The 12,108-nt window shown below is 39.9% G+C and overlaps 1 protein-coding gene across 1 annotated transcript in view; it reads right to left on the reverse strand.

Annotated features, from left to right (window-relative positions):
- The window catches only part of HMGCS2 (3-hydroxy-3-methylglutaryl-CoA synthase 2), a 25,969-nt gene extending 17,767 nt beyond the window's left edge, over positions 1–8,202 (reverse strand). Inside the window, 2 exon segments of the mRNA XM_027091012.1 lie at positions 7,889–7,944; positions 8,178–8,202. Of these exon segments, the coding sequence (XP_026946813.1) occupies positions 7,889–7,944; positions 8,178–8,202 (81 nt within the window).
- Positions 8,203–12,108: the final 3,906 nt, after the last annotated feature.

Below are 12,108 nucleotides of genomic sequence, written 5' to 3' on the forward strand. Positions count from 1 at the left end.
TTCTTTTCCCTTATAGGTTATTACAAAATATTGAGTATAGTTCCTGTGCTATACAGTAGGTCCTTGCTGGTTATATATTTTAAATATAGTAGTGTGTATGTATTAATCCCAAACTCCTAATTTATCCCCCCCTTCCCCTTCAGCAACTATAAATTGGTTTTCTACGTCTGTGGGTCTATTTCTGTTTTGTATATAAGTTCATTTGTATTATTATTATTATTATTTTTGGATTCCACATATAAGCAATATCATATGATATTTGTCTTTCTCTGTTCTGGTTTAGTCACATAGTATGATAATCTCTGGTATGAGTTTCCATTCTCATACTCTTGACCTTCTCGCTATACAACCTCCAAAGTTTTAATTTCATGCAGCACAATTCTAATAACCTTTATCTTCCCTGCTTACTTTGTGTGTGTGTGTGTGTGTGTGTGTGTGTGTTTAATGTCTTTATTGGAGTATAATTGCTTTACATTGTTGTGTTAGTTGCTGCTGTATAACAAAGTGAATCAGCTATACGTATACATATATCCCCATATCCCCTCCCTCTTGCGTCTCCCTCGCATTCTCCCTATCCCAGGCAGTCACAAAGCACCGAGCTGATCTCCCTGTGCTATGCGGCTGCTTCCCACTAGCTATCTATAATACATTTGGTAATGGATATATGTCAATACCACTCTCTCACTTTGTCTCAGCTTACCCTTCCCCCTCCCAGTGTCCTCAAGTCCACTCTCTACATCTGCATCTTTTTTTTTCTTCTTCTTTTTTTTTTTTTGGCGGTACGTGGGCCTCTCACTGTTGTGGCCTCTCCCGTTGCAGAGCACAGGCTCCGGATGCGCAGGCTCAGCGGCCATGGCTCACGGGCCCAGCCGCTCCGCGGCATGTGGGATCTTCCCGGACCAGGGCACGAACCCATATCCCCTGCATCGGCAGGCGGACTCTCAACCACTGCGCCACCAGGGAAGCCCTAAACCCACTCTTGGTCTACCCTGTGCCTGTATCTGAGCAGCTAAACAAGGCTGAAGGAAAACACAGTATGGTATTAACTGGTTAGCTTTACATTTACAACCGCATATCTCAAATGGACCCTCAGCATAGTCTGGCAATTCTACTACATTTTCCTAGTTCATTTGCTCTCCCACTCCCAAATGACTAGTCACACTTCCTCTTCTGTCTTCAGCCCATCTCCTCTACTCATTCTCAACTGATTACTTCGACTCCTCTTTCACTGAGAAAATAGAAACCATCAGAAGAGAAGTACTCCATCTCTTATTAGCAAATTCAGCAAATTGCCTGCCTTTATACCCCATACTCTACTTTCCTATAGTTCTTATCTAGAGGAACAATCCCTGCTCTGTTTTAAATCTGATATCACCACTTGTGCACTGATTGTACTGCCTCTGCTCTGTGTGAAGACTGTGGTTCTGCAATTGTCTCTTCTCTTCTTCCTGATTTTTCCCCTTTCTACTAGGTTGCTCTTATCAGCGTTCAATCCCATCTTTACCCTTTTGCCACATCTTCTTTATCTACTCATCTGTCGATGGACACTTAGGTTTCTTCCGTGTCCTGGCTGTTGTAAATAGAGCTGCAATGAACATTGTGGTACATGACTCATTTTGAATTATAGTTTTCTCTGAGTTATTTGTAGTGAGGTGGATGGACCTAGAGTCTGTCATACAGAGTGAAGTAAGTCAGAAAGAGAAAAACAAATACCGTATGCTAACACATATATATGGAATCTAAAAAAATAAAATAAAATAAAATGGTCATGAAGAACCTAGGGTCAAAACAGGAATAAAGACACAGGCCTACTAGAGAATGGACTTGAGGACGTGGGGAGAGGGAAGGGTAAGCTGGGACAAAGTGAGAGAGTGGTAGTGTATATATGGACATATATACAGTACCAAATGTAAAATAGATAGCTAGTGGGAAGCAGCCACATAGCACAGGGAGATCAGCTCGGTGCTTTGTGACTAGCTAGAAGGGTGGGACAGGGAGGGTGGGAGGGAGGGAGACACAAGAGGGAAGAGATATGGGGATATATGTATATGTATAACTGATTCACTTTGTTATAAAGCAGAAACTAACACACCATTGTAAAGCAATTATACGCCAATAAAAATGTTTTAAAAAATGCCCTTTGACCCTATATGTCCTACCGAGTGTGCCATCGCCTCTCTGCTCCCCTCTATACTGAAAGCCACTAAAGTATTGTCTGTTCTCAGTGTTTCACATCTTTTCTTCTCACTCTGTCTTTAATTGCCCCATTTTGGCTTTTGTCTCCTGCATTCCATTGAAATTCCTTTTGTCAAGGTCATCAGTAACTTCCTTTTTGCCAAACCCAACGTTTGGTTCTGAACCTTCAGCTTACTCGACCTCTCAGGAGCACACGGCTCATATTCTCACTCCCTCTTTCTTGAGACACGTTTTTCGTTTGGCTTACAGGACCTGACAACCGCAGGATTTTCCTCCAAACCACTGGCCACTCCTCACAACTGCTCCTCCTCCCTCTGACCTCTAAAATTTGGAGCTCCAGGTCATCCCAAACACTCAATTCACTGAGAAAATAGATGGAACTGAATAGGAACATTAGGCTCTTAGACCAAAACACCCAATAGTCACACAGAATTATGGATACTAATAGATGATTTTGATAAAATTGAAGGCCAAAACCAGCCAATCCGGTAAAAACTTTATTAAGTATAGATAACAGATTAAGCACTGTGCTAAGCATTGGGAAAACATGAGATGGTTCAGCTTTGTTTCTTTCTCTCTTTTAAGTTGGCATGTACTAAGAAACTACTGTGTGCCAGGTACTGTGCTAAGCACTTTTTGCACATTACCTCATTTAATTCTCATAACTGAGATGGCTACTATTATTACACCCATTTTACAGATGAGGAAACTGAGGTTTAGAAAAATTGTATAATCATCTGTGGTTTGAGAACTTGCAAGTGACTTAAATGGGCTTTGAATCTAGGCTGTCTGGATCTATGCATGATCTGCACCAATCTTCAACCATTTTTGACCTGAAAAAATGCCAATGCCATGTGGTTAAATCTAATATTAAGTTGTTTCTTTGGAATAAGGGAAACTTGTACGTTGAGGAAGTACCAGGAATATGTTACTTGAAGTATAAATTGGGGGAAATAATAGCATAACAACATCAGGTGATAGTTTTTCATAGTGGACAGAATTTAGTTGACTTAGTCAAGTAATTATAGTCAAGCACAATAAAGTAATTGGTTTTTCTATGAATTGTCCAAAGTGTTGAAGGAAATATAGTAAAGAAGACACCCCTCAAACACTTACATAAACTCACATTTTGATACTTTCTAAATGAGGACAGACATTTTTATTCTTGCTTTGAGATTTTGGGGTCCTTCAACTCCTGGACGGCAGCTCTTTAGCTGAACTGTTGATGAAAGATAGAGTGTTGATTAATCAAAAATGTGTCAGGATGTATATGTATAGCTGATTCACTTTGTTATAAAGCAGAAACTAACACACCTTTGGGAAGCAATTATACTCCAATAAAGATGTTAAAAAAATGCGTCAGGTGCTAGATAAACATTAGGAATCAGAAAAATTGATTATTATGGTTTAAAAAGTTTAGACATCTAGGGTGAATCTTGCAAAAACAATGTTTGTTTTTTAAGCATTTCTGTCAAAAAAGCTGATTTAGGAGAGCAAAATTATAATAAACAACGTTCCCAGGCACCTAGATTTACCATTTTTAGCTACATCTGCCTCTTCTACCTCAGAGACTCACAGTCCTCATTTCAACAAATGCCCTGAAGATGCATTTAGCCAAGGCTTCTATGACTGATCAATTGAAGTAGATCCCCACTCATGCAGATTTATACTTTAGATCTCAATGTAAAGGAAAGGAGTTTTCAGATTTCTAGGCATCGGGAAGTGTGTAGGAAAGTTATTTCTACAGAACGTGTAGACCTAGGGAAAAGTCTTTTATGTTTGGGGAGACGAACCCTGTTTATTTAATAATAATACTAATTCAATACAAGCATATCTGGTACTTCATCAGTTTTGAAATGCTTTCACACGCAATCAGTACTCACAACAGTTCTAAGTTGATTTGGACATTGAAGCTTCCAGAGGTGAAGTGACCTGGCTTGTGGGTGTGTGACTAGTTCATGGCAATGGCTGGGAGTAGATATCTCTGCTATATCTCCAGATCGAGGACTCTCATCACATCTACGTGTGGATTCTGCTATGGGAGGGGAGGAGTCAGAGCTACTTATGATTTTGTTACTGGTTAACCAATCTCTCCTTTGCCAGGTCTTGCCTTTTGTAATTATCTGGGCTAACATGCAGACCTTTGATTCTAAAGCTTCCAGGGGTTTGTGAGGGAGGACTACTGAGGCCCGCAGGAAGTGTGCATAGATTCCTATCTAATTAGCTGAGAGGTCCTGAGAAAAGTAGGGGAAAGGGCCTGGAGTCTGATGAGATTTCTCAGAAGAGAAACATTGAGCACTGGTGTTCATTGTTTTGTTTGAGTTACATCATTCCAGGAGTTACCTTGCATTTGTTATATCATCTAGGGAGCAAACCCAGCAAGATGATGTCCAGTCTCAAGAGGGAAAGATTCAATATTTGCACAGGGAAGACAGTGTAATGATGGTGGAGTTGCCCGTGAGTCTCAAAGAGAAAACCTCGGCATCATCTGATCACCTGTCACTGCTTCTCTAGCATTTATTGTCCAGCCTTCTTCTTCTCAGACATTTAAACTGTTTGGAAAAAAAAAAAAAAACTAACTTCCCACAGTCATTTTAGGTCAATAACAAATAATATATCACAAAATAACCAATTTGCGTAAGTAATCTCCTTTTCTTTTTTTGAGCTCTCAGAATTTCGTTGTTAGATAATTATCATGCATTTGTCTTATTATCATAATTTATATTTGCATAGCATTTTAACAAGTCCAATTTTTTTCTGCTTAGCAACATGGCAAACTGTCATAGGTTGTTGAATTCCTCTTCTTAAATCAAAAAACACTAGAAAAATGACTAAAGCATAAATTTGAAGAACAATTCAGAAAAAAAAAGCTATGAGAAATCCCTGAGGAGTCTGAAGGATGCCCTGGACCAAGGGATGTGGGCTAGAGGCAGGGATGAGGGCTGAAGCCTGCAAGGGAAGGATGGTTGCAGGGGGTAGTGGGAGGAGAGACACTGCAAAAGCCCTACCCCGGTGCGTTGTTCACGAAAAGAGTTGCAGATTGACCAATCATACACTGACAATTATTCTAACAAACCTCCATTCTCAAACCCCAAACTGGTGGCCCAGCAATATTTTCTCCAGGTGCTGTTGTTTTCCCAGCTGTTTAATTGTGCAATCTTGGTCAGGAGAGTCTCCTGGTGAAGCGGCAGCAAACAGGATGGTCATCAGTGGTTCTGCAATGTCTGGGGCTTATCCCCACCACTCATTTGAAATGTGCCTTGAGGAACACAGACTGGGACCAGATCTTCAGTGCTTCCACAACACGCAGCACTAGAGAGTATCCATTACCCCCAGGGGACATGAACTCATATGCCAAAATAAGGATACATTGAGGTCTATAAAAGGAAGACAGCCCACTGAACAGAATTTTTGAAACAGACAGATCAAGAATTTAAAATAATCATCCTATGTGTCCTTAAGAAGGGAAAGGAATATTTTGTACTACAGGGCACTAATAAGAATCACAACAAAGAATTACATATATAACTAATTCTATATAATGCTGGAATAAAGACTATGTAGATGAGAAATACTACAGGATGGGAACATGGCTTAAAAAAATTAGTGAGTAGGAATATTCAACTGGGGAACTCTCAAAAAAGGCCAACAAGAAAGAACAAAATGAGAAAATATTGTTTTAAAAATCTAAGAGATTGGAAGAATAAATGTAGAAGTATCAATATTTGAATAATGGGAATCCCCAAAGGAGAAACATTGGAAGAAATAATAAAGATACATTTTCCATAGTTAAAGAAAGATGACACATCTCAGTCTGGAAAAAAACTTATCAGGGAACAAGCAAGAGAGTTAAGGAGAAAGTGGATCTAGAGCACATACAGAAAAAGAGGAAATTCTAAAAATTTCTAGTAAGAAAGATCACCTGAAAAGGAAAAAAAGTCAAGTGGCATTGCACTTCTCAATAACAACACTGGACTCACTAAGACAATGAAGTAATATTTTTAAAGAATTAAGGAAATGGACTTCCCTTGTGGCGCAGTGGTTAAGAATCCACCTGCCAATGCAGGGGACACGGGTTCGATCCCCGGTCCGGGAAGATTCCATATGCCGCAGAGCAACTAAGCCCGTGCACCACAACTACTACATAAAAATTGAAAATGAATGGTTAGAATAAAGTATACTATACAAATATGAATCAAGAGAAAGCTGAGGTAGCAATATTAATATCTGCTAAATTGGGAGAGGATAGATTATTTAATGGTTAATGTATTCTGTGGAGAAAAATAAAACTGAACTCTTCAGAGAGTTGGAGGTAATTTGGGTGTCCATCACTTCAGGCAGAATAGGTAAAATGTGGTTGGAAGTACAACCCAGAGTGCTATGAAATGGTTAGAAATAGCACGTTAAACACACAAATAGCAACGTGGATGTGTCTTAAAGGTAATGCTAATGTAATGTAAAGTAATATTTACTCAAGTTTACTCACAAAACAAAAATACCTATTTTATAAAAACAGATACAAATAGAAGTGGTTGTATTTGTACCACTGGGGTACAAGGTGGGGTCGGGAGGGAGCTGAGAGGGGGAGAATAAATACTGGTAAAACCACAAATTCCATATCCATGGCTACATGATCTTACAGTACAGAGGTATTAACATAGACTTTGGAACCAGGCAGATCTGGATTTGCATCTTAACTTTTCCGTATCCTACTTGAATAACCTGAAATTGTCGTTTAAAATGTCTTAGAATCAGTTTCCTATTAGTTTCTTCAGTTGCTAGGGGTGGAGAATAATAGTTCTGCATCATTGGGTTGTGGTGATGGTTAACTGGGATAATGCCTGCAAGGTGCTGAACACAGTAAGAGTTTAATAAATGAATATTATTATTACCCTTATGTGTTGGGAAAGGATGAGAAAATGAACCACTATCTACAGGCTGAAGAGGATCTGTAGATATCACTGGGCCTTATCTGAAGCTTCCTCTCACTGCCCACTACCACATTTCTTCCTGCCAAAGAACCTGTGCATCTTATTTGATGCATGCTAGCTAGACCTGGGAAAATCAAGGGAAATTCTGTTGTGTGAATATTGTTAACCTTTAAAGAGACAAGAGGAAGAATCATTGGAAGGAACTTGGCAAAGAAGTTTAAAGAAGGAACTTGGCAGCCTACAACTTTGCTGGGTCTAAAAATCTAGGAAATCAAACTACAATCATTATACCTGCAGGTCATTTTTTATTGTAACTTGAGATAAAGGATTTTCTCTGTATAACAATTGGGTTAGTCTGGCTTTTGGCTGACCTGTAAGCCCAGGATGAGAGGGCAGAATACATTTCCTCTTGTGCCCATTGGAAACTTCTCCCCCTTCATTTTGAAATCAGTTCATGTTTGTTTATGAGGATATAGGATCTAGACAAAAAGTCAAGTACTAAAGACATTCAATGGAGTAAACAGGCACAGAAAAATGAAATGCTTTGCTCAAGCGATGGTGCCAAGGACTTAGGACTCCTTCTCTGGTGAAAACTCTGATGCCTGGAAATTGTTGTTAAATATCTGGTATTCTTAGTCAAAACATCTGGACAGCAAATGTGATTTTTTTTCCCACAAACGAAGTTTCCTTGATTGTTCTCTTCTTAATATGAAGACAAAACTCATTTCTGAAAAATTCTGGTAAGCAAACAGAAAACATACCATGATTCCATCACAAGCATGGTTATCATCTTCATGTGTATCCTTATGGATGGTTTCTGAACAGATATATTAAAGGTGAAAAAGATATAACATCAATAGAGAAAACTCTAAGCACCTCCAACTGGTAGTGGGTGAGCGAATTCACTTCAAATATCCCCCCATCCCCACACTGGTTTTCTTTTATTCTAATTTAAAAGTCACTTTCCCCCTTCACTTTCTATTTATACACTATTATGTTGTATGGTGTACTCCCCAAAGAAATGTTCTTCTCATATCTTTCTTCCCATACCTCTCATCTGTGCAAGGTCACCCATTCTCCAGAGCCTGACTCACCCCCACTAGACACTTCCCAGACCATTCACCACAGCTAATGTTGGTCTCTCTCCACTTCTAGAATCGACTAATTTAGGCAGAACCATAGCCCTCAGTGGCCCCTAGTCCCAGCAGATCCATTCCAGACTCCACGTGACAGCTTTTCAAACAGCACCATCTTGCTCATGCCTCTTGTGGAGATGCTGGCACAGTATGGAACGGGCGAATGATTAGAAACTCTCTCACTTCTTACCTCATGAGAAGCTTTCATTCATCCTTTATTGGGTCAACAGCTACAAATCGAATGCTGTTATGTAGAAATCAACACATAAAGAGCTATTCGCTAATGTGAAGTAAGATCTGCTCATTTCTTGAGGCCATCATTTGTGATGGAAGGAAGAAAGAAAACAGAGAAAAAGGAAGAGAAGAAAGGAAGGAAAGAAGGAAGGAAAGGAGGGAGGGAAGGAAGGAAAGGAAAACAGAAAGGAAAGTATAAAATCCTAGATTTTATAGTGTGCTATTTATAGTGTGCTATTTACTCACTATGAGACCTCAGTCAATATATTTAACACCTCAACCTTTAATCTCCTCATTTGTAAAATTGGAAGAATAATTGAAAGTATTTTACAGCTTGTGAGGATTAAATGAGATCATTTGTAAGGAATTAATATTTGGAAAGTACTCAATCAATAAATGTTGCTCAATAAATGTTAGTAATTGTGAAGCTGATTTTATGTGTCCACTTGACTGACCCACAGGATGTTGGATAAACATTATTCTGAGTGTTTTTGTGAGGGTATTTTTAAGTGAGTTTAACATTTACATCAATAAACTGAATAAAGCAGATGGTTCTCCCTGATGTGGATGAAACTCATTCCATCAGTTGAAGGTCTGAATAGAACAAAAAGGCCAACCCACCCCTGAATAAGAGGGAATTCCTCCTGCCTGACTACCTTCCAGCCAGGACGTTGTTTTTCTCCCTACCTTCAGGGTTAAAATGAAACATCAGCTCTTCCTGGGTCTTAAGCCTGCTACTCCTCGGACTAGATTGGAACTACACCATCAGCTCTACTGGGTCTCCAGCTTGCTGACTGCAGATCTTGTCAGTCTCCATAGTCATATGAGCCAATTTCTTATAGTAAATCTCTCTCTCTCTGTTTCTCTCCATATATATATATATATATATATATATATATATATATATATATATATATGTATATGTATATCCTGTTGGTTCTGTTTTTCTGGAGAACTCTGACTAATAGAGTAAGTAATATTATTATTTGAAAGTTATATCTCACATACCTTTCCACAATGTTCAAGGTAAATTTACTCCTTTCTCCAGTCCAGTTCTGTGGAAAATTATGTTATTTGCCAAATGAGGAACTGACATTAAGTCTGAGAAGATATTTCCTGACCTTGAGTCCTGGAATCTTCTTTTCTGGAGGAGGCAGTTCCAGAAAAGTAGCTGTCCATGAGGAGAGTAAAGATTTCAAACTTAGTTTTTTTTGTTTGTTTGTTTTTGTTTTTTTTGGCTGCGTTGGGTCTTTATTGTTGCGCGCGGGCTTTCTCTAGTGGCAGCAAGCAGGGATTACTCTTCGTGGTGGTGTGTGGGCTTCTCATTGCGGTGGCTTCTCTTGTTGTGGAGCATGGGCTCTAGAGTGTACGGGCTTCAGTGGTTGTGGCACGTGGGCTCAGTAGTTGTGGCTCACGGGCTCTAAAGAGCAGGCTTCAGTAGTTGTGGCACACGGGCTTAGTTACTCCACGGCATGTGGGATCTTCCCAGACCAGGGATGGAACCCGTGTCCCTGCACTGGCAGACGGATTCTTAACCACTGCACCACCAGGGAAGTCCCTGTTTTGTTTTATTGTGTTACTTTAGTATCTGATGAGTTAAATGGTGACCAGGAAGCTGGTGGAAATTCAGAGTCTGTGTGAAGCAGGTAAAAGGTCATCAAGCTCAAAGGGGGAAGCTTGGCTTGGTAGCTAAGAAGGATCTTCTATGAAAGCTTTTGCTGAGACTGATCAACAGCCCTCCAGCTCTTGCCCCAGGAGGCCTTTGGGGGGGTTTATGGGAGGCCAGTGACAGATCTGGGTCCAATTCACTGTTTCACAAAAGAGTTTTCAGTGATTTGAGCCCAGACAATTTCAAAGCTAGAACGAATCTTGGAAGTCATCCAACTTGTAGATTCTGGGAATACAGTGGTGGCATTGTCTTTGAATTTCTGAATCCTCACATCAAAACAGGTAGAGGAAAACCAAAATCCCATACACATTTGCAATAAAACTAAGTGATAGCGAATCCCTGTGACCCCCAAAATACAAGTGGGTGAGGATAAACCAACAGTCATAAAACTTGCTGTGGCATCTGTGAGGGAGAAAGCAGTGGGCAGCAGTGGTGTGTCTGAGGACGTGGAGAACCAGAGAACCTCTAAACAGCCAATGAGAAACTGCCAGAGAGCAGACAGACTAATTCAGGGCATCAGCTCAAAATGGGAGTAGTTTTGTCCACCCCAGTGCCAGTGAGTACAAGCTCCAATTCCCAACTCCCCAGGAAGATCTCAAGAGCCAGAGCGGCATAGCCAGTGGTGTGCTGGTCATTGTTTAACAGTCCAATTTGTGGTGCTTGCTGATTTCCATGGTATAAATACTCCTGCCATGGCCAACTGAAAGCTACTAACATGAGTACAAAGTTGGGAAGAGATACGCACAGTTGATTCTTACAAAGTGGGAGCCGGATGTGAACTCTAGTAAGAACAAGAGCTCTTTTCCAGGATTGGAGGGACACTGAATAGAAACTGCTGGGAGTGGAATTGAAACTGAGTAGGACAAGAACAACAGCTACAAAGGAAAGAGAAGGTCGAGGTAAACACGGGGGAGTGGAACAGAGCCAGGAAATCTCAGACCGCTAGCTGCCATATTTCTGAACACTGCACAAAAACAAAAGAGAGAGCTCAGTAAAGTTAGAAAATCTACCCCGAACCACACTACCTTTTAAAAGCTCAGGAAACTAATGTCACTTAAAAATGAGCAATAAAAACATATCAAGGTAAAATCTAATGCAAAGTTATTATAAGAAGTCATTTAACTCTGTGGTTCCCAAACCTGCTGGACATGAGAATCACTGGGGGGGAAATAAAACAAAAACAAAATCAGAAAACATTCTTTCTGAGCCATTTGTTCTGGATAGGAGGCCATACTACTGGCTACATACAATAAGCTAAACTGGCCTAACCAGTATGTTGACAATGCAGTGGTCCCTTGATATCCTCAAGGGACTGATTCCAGGAACCCCATGAATACCTAAATCTGCAGATGCTTGAGTCCCTTACATAAAATGACATAGTGTTTGTATATAACTTATGCAATCCCCTTATATACTTTAAATCATCTCTAGATTATTGTAATACCCAATAAAATGTAAATGCTATGTCAATAGCTATAAATACAATGTAAACACTATGTATAAATTTGCCAGAGCCTGGGAAGTTCAAGTTTTGCTTTTTGGAACTTTCTGGATTTTTTTTTTCTGAATATTTTTGGTCCAAGCTTGGTTGAATTTGTGGATGTGGAGCCTGTGGATATAGAGGACCATTGGTAGTTGTCTCCAACAGCCTCCTTCCACTGAGCCGACAACTACCTACGCCCTTGTACGCTTCTCCCAGTTGCCCAGAGATTTTCATCTGGAGGGGTGTCATGTGCAAAACTGCCTCATTCTAACCCAAAACTATCCATTCTATATTCTATCCCTTCATGAAGGAATGATAAATGAGAACTGATAAATCTATGACAACTAATGTTTCAGTAATTAATTTTAGCTTACTAGAGATTCCCTCCCCAATACTTTCATACAATAGCTGTAGTATTGCATCTCTTTTCACTGTAGACCCTCAAGGAATCACTAATGT

This window comes from Aethalodelphis obliquidens, unplaced genomic scaffold (assembly GCF_003676395.1).
Source record: "Aethalodelphis obliquidens isolate GAN/ISIS:26980383/991018 unplaced genomic scaffold, ASM367639v1 scaffold70, whole genome shotgun sequence".
NCBI lineage: Eukaryota > Metazoa > Chordata > Mammalia > Artiodactyla > Delphinidae > Aethalodelphis > Aethalodelphis obliquidens.